The following is a 17045-nucleotide window of genomic DNA, read 5'->3' as shown; positions in this document are numbered from 1 at the left end:
TGAAATAATTCGGCACCGCGACGTAGTAAAGCGAATGCGTTCGGCTTGGAAGTCAAGACACGCTATCATCCTGCATAGCATCAGTGGGAGTATAAGTAGGATGTATGGTCGCTTGCCATCTCATCTCAATATAACATGGCAGCACCATCTGGATTCCTAAAATACATTGATGATAACGAGGAGGCGTTTATTAGGCGCCTGAGCGAAGCCATATCCCACAAAAGGCAAGTACCCCGCCATTTATTCGTACATTCGGTTCGCATCCTTGATCCCTGAGACTGACCCCCTATACAGTGTTAGCGGCGATCCCGCACTGCGTGATGATGTCATTTACATGGGGGAAACATGGCTCAATGGCCAGCTCAAAGCACTTGGGGTTGAGACGAAACTTGTATGGCTCGGTTATGAAGATGACGACAAGAAGCTGCAGCTCCCACCCCTTGTCATCGGGCGGATTGGGAGCGACTCAAACAAGAAAACGGTGCTCGTGTACGGGCATTATGATGTGCAGCCTGTGAGTGTCTTCCTATCTGTAGATCATGAAGTACTAAAGTCATTCGCGTCAGGCCCAAAAATCGGACGGGTGGACTAATGACCCATTCGAACTTGACGTCCGCGACAAAATCATGGTTGGGCGTGGCGCGACAGACGACAAGGGTCCCAGTTGTGGCGTGGCTGAATGTCTTGGAGGCGCACCAAGCACTTCAGCTTGACCTGCCCGTTAATATACGCTTCTGCTTTGAAGGCATGGAGGAAAGCTCAAGTGAGGGCCTCGACGATTTTATCGAGGAAGAGGCAAAGAAAGGCAAAGATGGATGGTTTGATGGTATTTCTTACGTTTGCATCGTACGTCCTGCTCATCTGAAGAAGTCTTATTCCAATACGCTGACAGTGGTTGAATAGACTGATAACTACTGGCTGAACACGCGTAAACCCGCATTGACGTACGGCCTCAGAGGCGTAGCCTACTTCAGTATCAACATCAGTGGTCCCGCAATGGATCTACACTCTGGGCTATTCGGAAGGATGGTGCACGAGCCTATGACCGACATGGTCAAGCTATTGAGCAAGCTCGTCGAGACTAATGGCACTATCACTGTCCCGGGTGTGGAAGAGACAGTAAATCGACTGACTCCCGACGAGAGGTTCTTACTGCTTACAGATGACATGGTTGACTTACTAAAATCGACTTCCACAGGAAAGTGTACGAGGCAATGGACTACACAGTGCAGGACCTTCGTGACGCTGTTGGCGGAAAAGAGGTGCCTTTTCATTTTTTGTGTCGTTCATTCAGTTGACGGCTTTCAGATCGAACTATCTGAGGACCACGCTCAGCTTCTCATGAATCGCATGCGTTTTCCGTCACTTTCTATTCACGGAATTAAGGGGGCGTTCGATGGAGAAGGCACTAAGACAGTCATCCCTGCGACAATCAAGGGAAGGTTTAGTCTTCGGTATGTGCTCATTTTACCCTCCTGCCCCAATTTCCTACAGGACAACTTTTCTGGCGCTTCTCTAATCCTAATCAAATCCTGCAGCATCGTGGAACCGCAGACTACAGACATCATCAGAACGCTTGTCACCAACTTTCTCACTGATGAATTTGAGAAACTCAAGTCCAAGAACACGATAGAGATTGAATACCTTGGTGGGGCCTTGCCGTGGGTCGCCAGTAACACACAGGATTCGAACTTTAAGGCTGCACAGAGGGCAACTGAAGTACGTTCTGTGCTGATCTCGGGGTAATTTGGATGACTGATTATCGAACAAATCCATAGGCAGTCTATGGGCAGACTCCAGACTACACACGCGAAGGTGGGTCGATCGGAGTTGCCCTCGCCTTTGCGGAGAGCCTGGGTGAGAATACGAGTGTGTTGTTACTACCGATGGGACGATCCGATGACGGTGCCCAGTATGTTCCTTCCGTCGTCTCGGGCTCCGCTCGCTCTAATACCTGTATAGTTCCACGAATGAAAAGCTGGACAAAGAGAATTTCTTCAAAGGGGTGAGTTTCATTGATTGAATATTCATGCCTTCCACTAATATCACAAAAGACAAAGTTATTCGGTACTTATCTGTACGAAATTGCTGCTCCCACGGCGTGATCTGCTTGGGAGGAACGGAATGGCGATCTTGAGACGTGCTTGTGACTTCAGATGTGATGTATGTAGTCGAATCATCCGGGTTTAAAAGGTATCGAGGCTTGATATTTCGTCCCCTGTGCCTGCAGTATATGAGAAGTCCGAGCTCGAAAGGCTTTGTAGTACAGTGATTGGCATGTGTCGAGTCGGCGCAAAAAAGCTCTCCAGCCCAAAAGCGCGTTATATCAAGCTGGGGCTGGATGTGTACACGAAAAAATTACAACAGTCGATCAACAGCAAAGACCTAGCTGAAATTGGAAGATAAGTCAACTCGTAGTCCATGGTAACATACTCAAAGATGAGCTGTTCTGGTTCTTCCCATTCATTCTGTCACGAAATCCCTTTGGAGGGGAGTCATCGGTCCTTCCCACCTCTTTCTCCGCATCCGACGGACCTATAGGAGTACGTAGCACTGCAGACGCAGCGTCTGCTCCCTTGCCACTGCTGTCCCTCACCCCACGTCGACTTTCCAGGTCATCTCCACCACGCTCGCTCATCTTTCCAAATATTCGATTACGAGCTTCTTGATACTGAGCCTCGCGCTCGGCAAGAGTGTTGCGCGACTGCGAAGAAAGCGAGGTGGTGGAATTCGAGGCTGATTGGGATGGAGAGGGCCGTTTCAGGATGCGCATCATCGGTTGGAAGGCAGAAGGGGGAGGGGGGACGACGCAAGTCCCAGTGCTTGACGGGGAGATGATAAGTTCTGGCATGGGCGCTTTATTGTTTCTGCATAGTGATGACAAAGGGGATCAACGCTGGTGCTAACAGCTGAAGGAAGAGCGGTACAGACTCACGCGTCTTCCCAGACTTTGGCGCTATCTTCTTCCTCGTCTTCGTCGTTATCCCAGTCGTCTGGGACGACTTGCTGGAGTGTTCGCTGTGATCTAGTTCCAGCGCCTGGTGGATACGAGCTCAGGCCAGAGTAATCCTGGAGAAATCTCCGTCAGGTCTCGTGGTCATCCGGTATAAAACATCATTACTTGCACTGGGCTGGTCCCAAACGTCTGTAGACGTGGATCTTTGAGAGTTGGTATCGATCATGTTCATCTAAACTTCAATGAATCAACTCAGGTTCAAGCCTATCACTAAGTCTATGATAGTAGCCCTCAAGAAGTGGCTATAGCACGAGGATCACGCATCCATATTTGGCAATGGGACTTCGTGCACCCCTGTAACATTATAATTACGCAACCAGCGGCCGTTACCAGCTCCATCATGATGAACTGCGATCTGCTCCCATGGCGCGATATGGTATACCATGAATTCATCGGGGCTGCCCTGATGTCGGCACAATAATGGCGTCGCACAAGTATTTGCTGGTAATGAGGATGATGACTGGGCCATGGCATGAACACCTTCAAGTTTACGGATTTGAACAGCCGCAGCTTCCCATTCCTTCGTAAGTCTCCTGTACTTTATGGCTGCCTGATCAACAGCAGCTGGGTCTGCACTGCCTGCGGAACCCTGAGTGTCAGACAGGTGTTTTCTGAGCTCCGAAAGTTTCTGAGCTAGACTGTCGGTGGAAGGAAAAGATTGCCATGCGTCTAAGATCCGTCGACAGATTTGGCCTGTGGTGAATGTAACCGACAGAACAGGTCGGTTTCAACTAGCTACCGAACAGTGAATACAGGGCAAATGCTTGTCTTCCTTCTATCGGTTTGCCTAGACAAATGCAGGGGCTTGCGACGTGTTGAAAAATCACCTGTTTTGCACCTCGGACAATTTACCAGCTCGGTCAGTGATTCTAACCTCTGAAGTTCCAGTTTTGTAGTGATGGGCGAATCAGATCTAGACTTGTCAAAAATATTGACATGCAGAAACAATAAAAACACCAATATTCTATAACAATCCAAGAGTTCCATCAGCCAACTGGAACAGCATTACTGTGTGGGTCGACTTCTCCTGAATCAAAAATTTATGTCTATGTTGCGAAGATTAACAACGATATGGGTGACAAAATTACCATGACTTACCTCCTTGTAACCTCGAAATCGTTGAGCATTTTCCCCTGTACGCGATCTAGTTCGAGCCCCATGTTATGCGCCATGACTTATAGCTCCTGCCCAATGTTATATAGGCTCTGGTTCACTTTATCTAGCACTCTATCTAGTCCCTGCTCCACGTGTGAGGTTTTGTTGCACGCGACCATACCCCTCATCGAGCAACTGATGGAGAGTGTTGTTTATAGGCTCGTGAGTATCAATGACAGGTTGGACGTCTCCGACGGCGTGAGCTTGTGCTCTGTCTTGACCGGCGGCAGCTGCGCTACACAGCTGGGCCTCCGCGCGACCTTTTCATCCGTTGCGCTATCTGCTAGTTATAGTCGTGGAATTCAAGGGGGTCTCAGTCAATAAAACCTCGGCAGTGCTGCCTGAGCGCAACGTACAGTCCGTGTTATAAAGCTCGCCAGGAGATGCATTGCTTTGGTTATAGTAACGACGGTCTTCGTAATTACCAATTTGACAATGGGCCTGGTATGCGGTTGTGAGAGTTAGAATGATATTAACTCGTTAACAAGGTAAATGAGTGGAAAAAACTTCAGCGAGATGAGGAAAAGAGTCGAAGGGGAATCAGGGTCGCGTCACGAAATATGGGTTGCGGAATACCACGTGACTGAATATCAACACTAGAAAAGGAAATGTTGGAACTGCGTTCGAAGAGAAACAGCATAGATCAATTGCACGCAACTATGATATGGTATTTTAGATCCAGCAAACTGTGACAAAACAACGCAAACCCGTATGATAGACGCCAACCTCTATTAACGTGTCCAGCACGTCCATCCATCCATCCATCTATCCATTCATTCATCGTCGTCATCATCATCATGCGCCCCGGGCCTGAACAGCGCCAACAGGTCATCCATGCCAAGCTTCATATTCTTCATCCTCTCTCCACTCAACGCCGCTTTCGTAAGGTTCCGTTTCTTCTCTTGAAGCTACACAACCGTCGCTCAGTTATAAAATTAACCATGAATAATAAATGACCAACAGCTCACCTCAAGGATCCGCTCTTCGACAGTCTCGGGAATAGTAAGCTTGAAAATGTTGACGTCGCGTGTTTGTCCGAAGCGATGGGCGCGATCGAATGCTTGGTCCTGTCACAGCGGTCAATTCTAAATTCACAAACTCTGAGCTCGGGACGGACCTCGAGCGCAGGGTTCCACCACATGTCAACGAGGATCACGTTGTTGCAGCAAGTCAAGTTCAAACCTGGAGTGCAACGATTAGGGACGGTCATTCACCATGGGTTGGGGATCACGTACCAGTACTTCCTGCCTTGAAAGAAATGAGGATACAACGAGTGCTCTTGCTAGTTTCGGATCTTCTCTAGTGACGCCTCAGCGTTTATCCTTGGTCATGCTTCCATCATCTAATTAGTCATCAAAGCGAATCAAAAGCCTGAAGAGACAAGAAGCCAAAAAGACATACATCGCGCATACTTGATCCCCTCCGAAGTCAAGAAGGGTTCAATCAGATCCAACATGCTGGTGAACTGAGAAAATATGATCGTCTTTTCAGCACTCTCGCTCCGCTCATCGATGTCCCGAAGAATTTCAAGCATCTTGCGAATCTTCGCCGAGTCTGGAGGTAAGTTGGGATCACGAGCGGTTGGTGCAGCTACAGACTTGCGTCGGGCCTTTGCAGCGATTTGCACACAGTCGGGGCAGTGGTCTGAGTCGTCATAAGAGGCAAGCCTGCGTAAAGAAGATGAATTATGATTCATAGCTGTGCTTCAGCGGAAGCAACATACTCTGTCTGACATAGCTGGCATTTCTTGCCGTTCGAGACACCCATCTGTCCTAAGAGGGCCGCAAGTTCATCAGCGTCTTCCTCAGCATCGTCATTCTTAGCGGGGCGAGGCTCAGCGGCCTCGGAGTCGATGCGGTAAGTCCTTGTACACGAGGGACGGGTGGTTGCAAGCTAGTTAATCGGCATCAGCGTGTATGATGCAAAGTCAACACAAAAATCAACACACCCTGCCTCAGTCTCAGAAGCATGAGCAAAACGTGGGTATAATTCTTGGACGCTTCGTTGGCCTGGACGAGTTTGTCGAGTTCGTTGGTCATGCGTCGTGATAGAGTCTGGTAAAATGCTTGCTCGTCTGAATCGAATTTGCATTGAACGACAGATAAATGGCGTGCCGGAAGGCTGATGATAGGTTTTCCATTGAGGACGAAATCCTTGGTACGTCGGAGCATGATAGATTGGAGAACGACCTGCACAAGATGCCGAGTTATAGGACATGCAAATTAATAAATATCCACAAAAGTACGCACATGGAGTCGCTTCAGGGCCCGTACGGGTCGCCCAGCCTTGATAGGTTGTGCAATCTGTTCGTTGAAATTTTGCCACTCGTTCAGCGGACGCACACGGAGAAATTTGATGAGAGAGAACAGTTCCTCCACTGTATTTTGCCTAAAAAGAAAGTTGTAAAACTGTCTTTGCACAATGTGAAGTTTCAACGCACATGGGTGTGCCTGTAAGACACCAGCGAAACTTCCCCTCGAGCTCGCAACATGCAATAGCCGCTTTCGTGTTCCTGTTCTTGATGTTGTGCGCTTCATCTTTGTTCACATGTTAGATCATCATTCTGCCGACTCGGGTGGTGACGCACCAAGCACAATCCTAAACCATTTCACACGGAACAATGCGTCCTTGCCCTTTGCCCTTCCAGGTTTCTTCTTCGTCACGACGACGTCAGAATCAGAGTCCGAGTCTGATTGGGACGCTGCTTTCTTGGACTTGGACTTGGACTTTGATTCGTCCTTTGCTGGAGGTGCAAAGGTCGCATATTCAGAAGCGACGATGGAATATGAGGTCACTACAACATGTGCAGCCTTGAGTCGCAGAGGGTCTGATGCTGCATTAGATGGGATGTCATTCAGAGTAGAAGTGACGCACCTGTGGTACGGCTTTGGCCGTGGTGCTCAATGACTCGTAATCCTACAGCCATCTTCGCGATCTCGGAGGCCCATTGAGAAACGAGTGCGACTGGACAAATAACCCTAAAAACTATGGATTAAACAAATACAGAGTATTCAGAGACTTGGACCTACAAGGTCGTGGCTGCCCACCCGTCCGCTTTGTCAGATTTTTTGGCACGACCATCGACGATTCGCGTAAGAGTCTGAATGGTCTTGCCAAGACTGCGCAAAGAAAAGACGTGACTACACGCGAATAACAGGAGTATTGCCAATCTTACCCCATATCATCTGCAAGAATTCCACCTCTCTTCTTACCTGTTTCTTTATCGCGCATCCAGGCGCGACCGAGGATCTGATGCGGTAGAAGTGTAATGCCATCTTGGAAGCCCTCCACGATTGCCTCCTCCATGTCGACCTCAATGTCTTCATCAGGGGTGACGCTATCCTCTACGAGAGCGCGTAGTGCCTTTTCGGTCTCGGTAGCGGACATTCGAGGCTCATAGACGTATGCTTGCTGTGGCGCATCCGCGACCGGGTTGGGCTTGGAAGGCCCTGAAAGAATATCACGATTCGAAGGAACGTGAATAGGTGCTGGAACTGCTGTGCGTTGTGGAGGAGGCAAGGGGAGAGCCTGTTTCAAGGTGTCCACGACGAAGTTGTTCTGAACAGCTGGGGGGGGTTGAGCAGAGACTTGCGGCTGTGTGCTAGGAGGTCTACTCAATAGCATCGCGCCAAGAGTTTGGTGAGTCACATGCCACAGAAACACAGAGGGAGGCGATTACGTACATGTTCCTCGCTTTCTTCGTCAGAGGAAATTACGATTGTTGTTCGACCTCTTCGAGCTGCTGGCGCCACCGTTGATGCAGCGGAAGATGTCGAAGAGCTTGAGGAGCTTGAAATTGACTAAGCGATGTCTTGATGAGTCGAGAGGTCACCAAAGTTGATCATGAGGACATACGATTACGCTTGGTGATTCGAAATTTGTCTTTCCACTGGTTGGTTTCTTGAACTCTGGGTATAGACTAGGGTCATTTTCCATCTGTTTGCGACTGGAAAGTGATTCGGGTATTGTTCAAAATGTTAGACGCGGGACTTACAGTCGTTCCATGGTTGTAGGTGGCTTAGGGTAGCTGAAGATTGATCGCGGTTGAAGAAGACGGTTAATTAACCAACGCGTCGCACGTAATTGGACGTCACGTGATCGTTTGTATTAGTCACGTAATACTCGGTCCACAGTCTAGTCTCGATCCTCGACATCCGTGCAGCTCGCAATCGAGTCGAGTCAGTCACTATATAACTGTTAGTATAGTGGAGTCACCCACTTCCCTGACGCCATGAGTTCGTATCGTGCCCGCACGCGTTCTGATTACCTATTTTTCCTTTCTTACCGAACTCGCTGGTGCAGTGCACTCCTCCCACATCTCACATACCCATGACACTCAATCCCATTCAAGGACCGACAACGACCAGTACTCGCACATCAACAATTCTATTTACTACCACCTATTCGACTCCGTAGTGAACACTTTTCTTATCCAACAATGCGGACTCGCCTCTGACTCTGCCCAAATCGGACTCGTGGTCTCGTCTCATTGCCAGGTAAGTACAAGGTAGTGCCAAGCAGCTCTCCGCCCCGATCAGGCACTTACAACATACTTGGTTATGGGGACACAGTTTTTATCCCCTCTGTCGTTTCCTCAGGTTCTGGATCTCGGTCTTCGCGTAGTGAAGCTCGGCACGAGTTCCGTGACGTATGAGGTCGCGGTCTTTGAGGAGGGAAAGGATGTGCCCGCCGCTGTTGGGGGGTATACGCATGTCTTTGTTGAAAGGGGGTCCCGGAAGAGTGCCCCTATGGCCACTCCGCTGCGGGAAGGTCTTTCGAGACTGTTGTCGACGAATGAGAGCTCGGAATCAAAGCTTTGACGTGCACTTATACCGAGTCGTCTCGCAACTTCGTTTTCTTCTAGCTTATAATTCTATAGATTGGAGAAGTCCGTACTATGCGTCCAGACATGTTCGCCTGCATTTCCCAGGGGCCAGCATGACAAACTATAATCAAGATTCAAGACTCGATGCTCGGCATTTTCAAGTATGTCGTGGTAAGGTGATCATATATTCATACATTGAGCATGCACATTGCATATCACCCTATTAGGCAGTACTTTGTTGATGTCCCTTGAATTGGGGTCAGACATATGTAGCCTAGGCTATTTGATGTGGGGCTCACTCCGAGTCTCGAACTAATTATTGTGCTTATATGTAGCTAGACTCGTGACCAGTCTGTCTAAACTGTCAACTGTCAATAGTCGGACTGGTAAATCTCGGTACGAATTTGGATGGTGCGCGGGTTGGAAGTAGTAACGTGACCGACAAGCCTTTTCTGGCCTTAGATAAGTCTTTGCTAAGTTCCTTCGATCATACAATGTATTGAGTACAAGTCGACATCGAACACATTGGCGTTCCAGGTAACGTTGTCCGTCTCCGGCAGCAACCAGCTTTTGTTCCAAGCGCTGCAGGGCAGCTCAACGTTCTACGACGTGCTCTATTTATGAATACTACCTTAAATCAGGCTCTTTTACACGAAGTCTACTGGTCGAGACTGATCTCAATCGCTCCGTGGACTCTGGCTTTGTTGACATTACCGTGGGATCTCCAGCACCAACCTCTACACCAAGCACCAGACGAAACCGGATGTCTACACACGATCGGATCACCAGCGTACTCCAAATACTATGGGACGGTCGTATATCCATTTGGGACTTCCTCGTCACAACACTGGGCCCTTATGACATGTCTTACACGACTTATCGTGATTGTGTGTACATTCCCTCTGCGAAGGAGAAGAATTTGGGTGCGGGAAGGTTGAAAAAAGTGCTGGATTTTCTGTGGGAGGATCCCCGAAGCCAGGCGTGTGTTCTCGAGTGGATGCGTCCACATGCTATCGCATACATCAGTAACACTGTTTACCATGAATGGACAATGTCAAATGGTCCCTCTATGCAACACTCAAAACTGTCACTCCTGAACTCCTCTCCTTCAATGTTGAAACGACCACTGCCTCTGTTGCACGCGAGAATGCACATGTACTGTGCGAAATCATCGCAAGTGCTGCTCACACAGAACGTGTGAAGGCAAATAATAAAGTTAAGGACTGTGGTATTGTACTTATCCACGTTCTTTTGCATTTTAATCACCTTGGATTGTGAATAATGTTTGCAATATCATCGTGACGCAGCTTGCAAGCAGGCACGTAACACGTCCGTCATATCCTTCACTAAGAGTTTTGATGTAGTCGGTAGGAAGTTGTTCTTGTATCAGCGAGCGAGCAAAGGAATCTAGCGCTTGTAATGATGCTTGACTCACGGCTTGGATGAGGGTGTTCGTATCCATTGATGTTGTAGAACAGAATAGTGATCATTTACGTGCGCGATGGGTCAGAAACATCAAGTTAAATTATTTCGCGTTCACGTCCAAAAATACAGTTTTCCGATTGGCTAAAGATCACGTTACTACTCCAACCCGCGCACTATCCATAGTACATACCAGCCCGCCTATCGACGGTTTGCCTCATAGATCTGACGGACTGGCCATAAGTCTAATATGTAGCGTGTGTGTACCCCGTCGGTTACTTAATATCGGGCAGAAGCCTAACGCCGACTTCGTACAGAGGAAAAGCTGCTGGTGTGAGCCTGTGAGGTGCTTGAGTGGGATAAAATGGTACTAATCAACAATGTGTGGTACGCGCGTGAGTTTTGTTCGTCGCGGAGACTTATACTTAGAAGAAGGAAGATGATCGTTCCTTCCATATAATAAAGATAAAGTACTAGTATTTTGTAGTTATCGTCAGCGGTGTCGGTACGCCGCTGAAGTCCTCGGCATGAAACCAGTCGGGCCCAGCACGTTTTAAGTCTCCCATCGCATGGTATCCATCAATAGTATATTAACTTATAATTAGTAGTTCCAAGATGTCTTCATCGCCTCGTCCAAGCAGCCATCATCAAGAATATCTATAGTACTGTATGTATGCAAATAAACCGACGACCATCACCCCTGACGGTCATGTCCAAAAAAACACAGTCCCCAAGAATAACATCACGTACTAGTATGCCCAAGACAAGTAATAACAGGGGTGGGTATCTCGATGAGCGCATTTACGTGCAGGCGTCTTTTCGTTAACAACGACACCAGTAGATATGATCAGCATCAACTTCTAGCCCTGTATCATGGATGTCCCTGAAATGATATCATCCCGCCCGCCCAAAGAGATTGCGGAACATAGATTTAAATCCTGACGAATTGCCGGTGGCTTTCTGTGTGCGTGATGATTTCGCAGATGGAAGGGTTGACGCAGTGGGTGAAGCTGGTGCCGTCCGTGGGCGTGGGCGCTTCAGGCGTGCCGTGGACTTTGGGGTGGGAACGGGGGCAGGGGCTGGGGTTAAAATAAGTCGTACAGGAGGTTCGCGAAGCGTTGGAGGAATTTCCGTAATACCTGGTGCAGGGGTGGTTGGGGAGGCAGGGGTAATCGTGACCATGGGGACCGTCCACATAGGATGGAGATTGGGATCTGGTGCTTGATCGCTGTACTTGAGCAAGGCATGCGAGCCGAGGGTGACTTCTGGCGATTGTGCATCTTTGGCATGTAGATTCAGCAGGTACAGAGCCTGATGTAGAAATCTGAGGTGAAAGAGACATAGGAGGAGGCGGTGGAAAATGATGAAGATTCTGGCATTTCTTGATCGTATGAGGCAGGAGGGGGGCCGATGAAAGTCGCAGACGCATCTCGTGAGCCCTCCCGCTGGACTACAGACTCGTCACTGTCAGATTCACTACCTGGATGCGCTACAACGCTCTTCTTCAAGTTTGACGGGACTTTTGGGTGGGGATACTCTACGCCACGAGAAACGGTTTGGAGACTTGGAGCAACGATAGAAGTAGCGCTAGTGTCCCGCGACACCATTGTCGTGTTGCTGCCATCAGTTAAACTCGAAATAGAGTTTCCCGCACTTGAGGAGACACTGGAAGAAGATGTGATAGGAGGTGGAGGTATCAGGGTGATTGTGGTTGCGCTACCTTGCGTGAGAGTAAGGTTACTCAATGTACTATCCGTTCCGAACCTGGACTCAGGTCTTTCCCGCGTGTCATTCCGCATGGGAGACTTCAAGTCAAGGCTCGGAGCAACGCCTGAAACCGACTTGGGGCGCCTGTTAAAGGAGGGAGAAGGAATGAACTGAAACGTCAGTCGATTACTCCGACGTTTGTTGTCCTTCCCGTTATCTCCTATCTCTTGAGCCTGCGGAACGTTTTCCTGCAGTGTCACATCCGATGTGGAAACCTTTGGCATGTTCTGCTTTGCACTGCCCCTATTGCGAGGAATCCAGGGCAATGATGGAGCTGCCAATCGCGCAGGCGGTGCCTGAACTGATTGTGTTCGGGATTTGGTAAGCTTCTTGCGAGATCGGACCTGGACCTCGGTGGAAGAAGTTACTGGCGCCGTCGAGACAATCTTCGATTGAGAAGCGGCCCGCTCGGTGGATATGTCACCGGAAACACCACACTCTGGGCTTATTTTAGCCACTTCTTCAGAGTCATGGGATGCGTCGGTAAACCTGCTGACGGGAGCAGAAGAAACTTCGTTGGCTTCCAGAATCCTGACTACGCGAGTGCGTTCTTGTGGTGCGATACGTTCTGCCGCGGTGACCGTCAATGCCACTTCGCGGGAAGGCGCCTCCGTTTTTTTCCTTCGCGAGCTCGCCCTTCTGAGCACGCCATCATCCTCGGTCACAGAGATCTGTCTCTGATGAGGGGTATGACCGTCCTCCATGTCGTAAAACACGGTATCCCCACTTGCCCCGCTGATCTGCGAGAGGCGATTGACAGCATCTACGAGACTAATTCGTGAATGACGCTGAGTTGGGCTGGGGTAAGACTTCCTGCGGCGCGGTGTTACGCCGGGATCAATCACAGTGATAACGGCATTTTCTGCCTCGTTGTTGGACGAAAATGAGAAGAAGGTGCTGATCGAGCTTTTCTCGGACAAAGCGGGTTCCCGAGAATCGGGAAGGACAGATGATTGGGTAATGCGTGAGGACGGAAGCGAGGGTGTCGAGGCACGCCTGGAAGACCTGTTTCCAGATGGGGGAGCGGAAGGAGAAGCACCGGAGGCCTCAGAGTCGGAAACTATGATATGAGGTAGCGGATTTACATATTCCTTGCCCAAGCCCTCGGTTGCCGGTGAGTTATATGTGGCCGAAGAGAGCGTGTTGGTCATCATGCTGGTGCGCTTTTGTTTGCGATACTCCCGTGCGCTAAGAGGCATCACAACTGGTTGTGATGACATCGATTGCCTAGAAAAGCGGGGCGTAGACGCAGGACCGAATGGAGAAGATGACATCCAATTATCATTCGGATTTCGGGATACCGAAGGGCTTGTAGTGGGGCGAGAAGCAGCCGGGGAATATGTCTGTGGAATGTGCGCTGGCGGAACGTCGGCTGGCGGGGAGATTGATGGGGATGGAAATGATGCTGAGCGACTATGCCCCAATGGTGCTTGGGTAGGAGGGGGAGGCACTGGGTCATCCTTGGGCTGCCGTCGGAACAGACCGAGAGTGGGAATAGCGCCAGTGCTCCTGGCTGGTGCTGTTGTAGGACGGCGTACATGCGAGGAAAACGAGGATGAGCTGGCAGATATAGAACTAGTATGAGAAATGACAGATGACGGTGGTGATCGCGAACGGGCGTCCAGACCAAGAGTAGGAATAGCACCAGCGCTCTTGGATGGACCTGCTAGATGTCCAGGTGCACGATGCACATGCGAGGACGTGGTCGCAGAAAGAGAACCAGTGTGAGAGGTCACAGATGACGGTCGCGAACGCGAGTACGAGGGGACGTCAAGGCTAAAAGCACTCGTAGATTGAGAGTGACTCGATGATTGTGTGGATATGATAGACGGATTACTAGAAAATGCTGGCCCGGCGAGGGGAGAGGAACGCAACGGACGAGAAGTATGTACAGAGGAAGGATAGCCTACTAGTGCAGGAGTAGTTATTCCTTGTCCTCCGCGTTCGCGAAATGCGGGACGCGGTGGCACCGCCACGACCTGTTATGAAAAAAAGGTAAGGTAAGATGAACATAGGACCGGGGACAAACTGACCTGCACAGATGATTGAGACATGGCAACTTGGAAAAATTCGCGGGGGGGAAACAGGTGTACATATAGGTAAGTAAAAACTTATGTTAACGCGGGTAGGATCAAAAACCCAGACCGCCTCGAGGTATTCGAGGCACAATAATGGCACTGGTCAATCGATATCGTAATTTTAGCCAAGAATCCGTTTAACTAATAATCAATATAACATCTATACATGCGCACAGCCCGGGGGTTCCGGTATCTCAATCAATCTATGAAGTACTGGATTGACGTTGTCCACACCGCTCATCACCGCCCGCATGGCCATCAGTACTTCTTCCACAAAGTACGTATCTACTTGTCAGCAGACTATTTTAGTATGTACTATCATATCAATGGTGCGTGGGCTTCTTCCCATCCACAAACATGTTCCGCGTCGCACTTGGTAGCGTTGCTGTCATTCCATCCAATTCGCGCGTCACTTGCACCTGACATCCAAGACGGCTTGTGTCTGTTAAACCGAACGCCATGTCGAGCATGTCATTTTCATCGTCAGATGGCTCGGGGAGTAGATCATAATGCTCGGGCGAGAGAATAACATGACATGTCGAACAGGCAACTGACCCTTCACATGCGCCTAATTCGACAAAATCAACATGGCATCAAATCAAGTATCAAGTACTCATGACGTACCTTCTAGGTCAATGTCATGCTCATGTGCGAGTGATAGGATATCATCACCCTCGTTTGCTTCTATGGTCTTGAACAAATTACCCTTCGCATCTTTGAAATGCAATTTGATTCTGAAACAAGGTCAAGGTCAGCTCGAGACGCTTTTAAAGTACGTCGCGTACCCAGTACCAGGTGCTGGTCTGGTCACATTCCCATGACGCTGTACTTGACGAATTGTGGTTGGTCAATATTCTAATATCAAGAGGGTGAGATACGCACTCTGCGAGCCATGTAACCATCTCCGCATGCTGGGACGACATAATTTTTCGCTACTTGACCGTGTCCAGTGGTTCAGTGGGGGTACTGGACGATCGCGGACGAAAGCATATATCCGCATAGAGCGTAGTACGCGGAAGGACGACATTAATGATGGGCGACACGGGAACGAGGTGTGGACAGAATTTCAGAGCAAACGCCTAATGGTGGCGGTTGATTACATAAGTTGACTTATTCAGTATCCCTCCTCGAGGCTCCTCGGTGTTCATCGTTCAACGTTCGTGCTCCTCCACATCATACAATGCATGACATCTGTCATTTGGTAGGTTGATACTAGGTGCATAAATATAAATCTCATGCATAGGTCGTGCTGCAGGATCGTGACTGGTTTGCCAATGCACTTACCACCTTTCTCATCTTTGGTCTCTTCATATCCTATGCCCCGCAGGTAATGTGAACAGTGGCGTCGAACATGCGGACACAGTAAACATCTGACTCGTTTGGAATAGCATTTGCGAATAATTCGGATGGGCTCTTCCGAGGGGTTTAGTCCATGGTTCTTGTTGCTTGGTAGCACGTCTTCTGCGGCGGGAATGCTTAACATGTGAGCACCCCGTTGATTTGATGCATGCTCTTTCTGATGAACCATCCAACAGGATTGTGCTGTCCTGGCCTACAATTCAGTGCTGCAATGAGCTGGTGCGTTCCGCAGTAATCTCGCCTGAATGAGCCACTGAAAATCAACCACATTAGAGCGCGGGGAGATGCATAGAAATCACTGCTGGAGTCATACAAGTTAGCCTGCAGTGGGCTTTATTCACCGTTATGTACGGTTGCTCTCTACCGTCTGGCAGTTCGACTAATATCAAATGCAGCTTCGTTCTGTACATGATCTACTATCCCGCCCGGCTCAAATACGTTGATATTGACATCCCTGCTCACGACACGCTTCCTCCTCAGCATGTCAGGACAAGGCTTCAAAGTGACGAGTGGCGTCTTTCTGTAAACGTCTCGTGGGCTGTTCTCATTCACCTGTTTGAGTGACCTGATCTACTTTCTATATTCTATATTCTGACATAAGGGGTTCCAAGTGCTCTCATCACCTTCGTTACATTCTTCCTCCTTTTCACGCGCATTCCGGAGCCTAGCGGAGAGGTTCCACGTCAAATATCCCTGTGGGCGACCTTCCTGGGCGTCAGCTCTGCATTGCTTGCAGCAATTCAATATGCGCCACAGCTGTTGCGGACTTATCGTTTGAAACTCGTCGGTGCGCTGAGTATCCCCATGATGATAATACAAAGCCCTGGTGCAGCTGTGATGTCCATATCTATCGCCCTTCGGTATGCAGCCTAATTTGCTGTATTCGACGGGTTACTAATATCTATACAAGTCCTGGCACTAACTGGACAAGTATGTCTATGTTCCTTTCCCTTATCATTGTATTAATGCGTCAAAGGTTGGGCGATGTATGCCGTTTCTGGCATTATGCAAACCACCTTACTGGCCATGTGCATCGCATGGAAATTCCGTCAGCGTAGACTCAAGATTAATGATTTTGGTTACTCACTGGACAGTGGCTCGTCCACTCCGTCGACGGATGACGTTGACACCGTCGTTGGCGAAGTTTCAGATCCCCAAGTTGGCGACGGTTCGTTTGACAGCGATGCGGAAGATGCCCGTGAAGACGCACCACTTCTGGCAAAACCAAACCGTCCGAGCAGGAAGTCCAGGTTCTTTGGCTGGCTGAGATCATGAGCATGTGGTGTTGGAGCGTTCTTTTTTTTTGTCAATTCTTATAACTTGGATTTTGGATAGTAGTAGACCAACTCCCGTATTAATGACATGACATGCATGTGCAGTTTTACTTCATTCTGAAAAAGGCAACTCTACCTTCGCGCAGTTC

General features: G+C 49.2%; 7 protein-coding genes across 7 annotated transcripts; 3 read left to right on the top strand and 4 right to left on the bottom strand.

Annotated features, from left to right (window-relative positions):
* Positions 1 to 135: 135 nt before the first annotated feature.
* On the top strand, positions 136 to 2105 carry EDB91DRAFT_1081088 (CNDP dipeptidase; the record flags this gene model as incomplete). Its single annotated transcript, XM_041315340.1, has 11 exons — positions 136 to 255; positions 278 to 514; positions 567 to 681; positions 746 to 846; positions 904 to 1145; positions 1199 to 1262; positions 1309 to 1454; positions 1539 to 1719; positions 1779 to 1912; positions 1963 to 2005; positions 2055 to 2105. 11 exons carry the CDS (start codon positions 136 to 138, stop codon positions 2103 to 2105), a joined length of 1434 nt encoding a protein of 477 aa, XP_041178592.1.
* EDB91DRAFT_223109 (uncharacterized protein) lies at positions 2042 to 3254 on the bottom strand. Its single transcript, XM_041326512.1, has 3 exons — positions 3126 to 3254; positions 2936 to 3069; positions 2042 to 2867 (listed from the first exon to the last, which is right to left on the bottom strand). The coding sequence occupies exons 1-3, from the start codon at positions 3186 to 3188 to the stop codon at positions 2408 to 2410; spliced, it is 657 nt and encodes a 218-aa protein (XP_041178591.1). The 5' UTR covers positions 3189 to 3254; the 3' UTR covers positions 2042 to 2407.
* A 1690-nt stretch (positions 3255 to 4944) lies between these two features.
* EDB91DRAFT_1247197 (SNF2 family N-terminal domain-containing protein) lies at positions 4945 to 8176 on the bottom strand (the record flags this gene model as incomplete). Its single annotated transcript, XM_041322783.1, has 15 exons — positions 4945 to 5079; positions 5140 to 5238; positions 5289 to 5353; positions 5573 to 5838; positions 5895 to 6064; positions 6118 to 6360; positions 6421 to 6559; positions 6612 to 6708; positions 6759 to 6998; positions 7046 to 7149; positions 7201 to 7290; positions 7347 to 7729; positions 7855 to 7971; positions 8027 to 8117; positions 8166 to 8176. 15 exons carry the CDS (start codon positions 8174 to 8176, stop codon positions 4945 to 4947), a joined length of 2250 nt encoding a protein of 749 aa, XP_041178590.1.
* Positions 8177 to 8286: 110 nt separating this feature from the next.
* Positions 8287 to 9396, top strand: EDB91DRAFT_1125539 (thioesterase). The gene is made up of 3 exons (XM_041318405.1): positions 8287 to 8467; positions 8523 to 8667; positions 8743 to 9396. Exons 1-3 carry the CDS (start codon positions 8403 to 8405, stop codon positions 8989 to 8991), a joined length of 459 nt encoding a protein of 152 aa, XP_041178589.1. The 5' UTR covers positions 8287 to 8402; the 3' UTR covers positions 8992 to 9396.
* A 1453-nt stretch (positions 9397 to 10849) lies between these two features.
* On the bottom strand, positions 10850 to 14311 carry EDB91DRAFT_1125534 (uncharacterized protein). The gene is made up of 10 exons (XM_041318404.1): positions 14219 to 14311; positions 14146 to 14164; positions 14065 to 14121; positions 14016 to 14031; positions 13877 to 13988; positions 13785 to 13837; positions 13553 to 13760; positions 13434 to 13528; positions 11725 to 13412; positions 10850 to 11698 (listed from the first exon to the last, which is right to left on the bottom strand). The coding sequence occupies exons 1-10, from the start codon at positions 14237 to 14239 to the stop codon at positions 11313 to 11315; spliced, it is 2655 nt and encodes an 884-aa protein (XP_041178588.1). The 5' UTR covers positions 14240 to 14311; the 3' UTR covers positions 10850 to 11312.
* A 46-nt stretch (positions 14312 to 14357) lies between these two features.
* Positions 14358 to 15307, bottom strand: EDB91DRAFT_1125531 (ferredoxin). Its single transcript, XM_041318403.1, has 4 exons — positions 15146 to 15307; positions 15049 to 15091; positions 14888 to 14997; positions 14358 to 14831 (listed from the first exon to the last, which is right to left on the bottom strand). The coding sequence occupies exons 1-4, from the start codon at positions 15288 to 15290 to the stop codon at positions 14587 to 14589; spliced, it is 543 nt and encodes a 180-aa protein (XP_041178587.1). The 5' UTR covers positions 15291 to 15307; the 3' UTR covers positions 14358 to 14586.
* EDB91DRAFT_1125526 (uncharacterized protein) lies at positions 15305 to 17027 on the top strand. Its single transcript, XM_041318402.1, has 9 exons — positions 15305 to 15464; positions 15519 to 15590; positions 15652 to 15746; positions 15799 to 15841; positions 15896 to 15969; positions 16018 to 16176; positions 16234 to 16482; positions 16533 to 16552; positions 16599 to 17027. Exons 1-9 carry the CDS (start codon positions 15444 to 15446, stop codon positions 16895 to 16897), a joined length of 1032 nt encoding a protein of 343 aa, XP_041178586.1. The 5' UTR covers positions 15305 to 15443; the 3' UTR covers positions 16898 to 17027.
* Positions 17028 to 17045: the final 18 nt, after the last annotated feature.

Source organism: Suillus paluster (genome assembly GCF_016628075.1).
Source record: "Suillus paluster strain FC165 chromosome Unknown EDB91scaffold_18, whole genome shotgun sequence".
Taxonomy (NCBI): domain Eukaryota; kingdom Fungi; phylum Basidiomycota; class Agaricomycetes; order Boletales; family Suillaceae; genus Suillus; species Suillus paluster.
Note: the sequence above shows the minus strand (reverse complement) of the source record. Positions and strands in the feature narration are given on the sequence as shown.

Excerpts from the sequence above, each read along its gene's own strand:
- EDB91DRAFT_223109 (XM_041326512.1), bottom strand. The coding sequence starts at position 3,188 with ATGAACATGATCGATACCAACTCTCAAAGATCCACGTCTACAGACGTT. Across the intron at positions 3,070-3,125 it reads ACGTTTGGGACCAGCCCAGT|GATTACTCTGGCCTGAGCTC; the intron begins GCAAGTAATGAT and ends AGATTTCTCCAG. Across the intron at positions 2,868-2,935 it reads GCCAAAGTCTGGGAAGACGC|AAACAATAAAGCGCCCATGC; the intron begins GTGAGTCTGTAC and ends ATCACTATGCAG.
- EDB91DRAFT_1125539 (XM_041318405.1), top strand. The coding sequence starts at position 8,403 with ATGAGTTCGTATCGTGCCCGCACGCGTTCTGATTACCTATTTTTCCTT. Across the intron at positions 8,468-8,522 it reads CTTTCTTACCGAACTCGCTG|GACCGACAACGACCAGTACT; the intron begins GTGCAGTGCACT and ends ATCCCATTCAAG. Across the intron at positions 8,668-8,742 it reads TGGTCTCGTCTCATTGCCAG|TTTTTATCCCCTCTGTCGTT; the intron begins GTAAGTACAAGG and ends ATGGGGACACAG.
- EDB91DRAFT_1125534 (XM_041318404.1), bottom strand. The coding sequence starts at position 14,239 with ATGTCTCAATCATCTGTGCAG. Across the intron at positions 13,761-13,784 it reads GCCCGTTCGCGATCACCACC|TTCTATATCTGCCAGCTCAT; the intron begins GTCATCTGTCAT and ends TTCTCATACTAG. Across the intron at positions 11,699-11,724 it reads AGATTTCTACATCAGGCTCT|ATGCACAATCGCCAGAAGTC; the intron begins GTACCTGCTGAA and ends TACATGCCAAAG.
- EDB91DRAFT_1125531 (XM_041318403.1), bottom strand. The coding sequence starts at position 15,290 with ATGTCGTCCTTCCGCGTACTACGCTCTATGCGGATATATGCTTTCGTC. Across the intron at positions 14,998-15,048 it reads AGACCAGCACCTGGTACTGG|AATCAAATTGCATTTCAAAG; the intron begins GTACGCGACGTA and ends ACCTTGTTTCAG. Across the intron at positions 14,832-14,887 it reads GCATGACATTGACCTAGAAG|GCGCATGTGAAGGGTCAGTT; the intron begins GTACGTCATGAG and ends TTGTCGAATTAG.
- EDB91DRAFT_1125526 (XM_041318402.1), top strand. The coding sequence starts at position 15,444 with ATGCATGACATCTGTCATTTG. Across the intron at positions 15,465-15,518 it reads TGCATGACATCTGTCATTTG|GATCGTGACTGGTTTGCCAA; the intron begins GTAGGTTGATAC and ends GTCGTGCTGCAG. Across the intron at positions 16,553-16,598 it reads TCCTGGCACTAACTGGACAA|GTTGGGCGATGTATGCCGTT; the intron begins GTATGTCTATGT and ends AATGCGTCAAAG.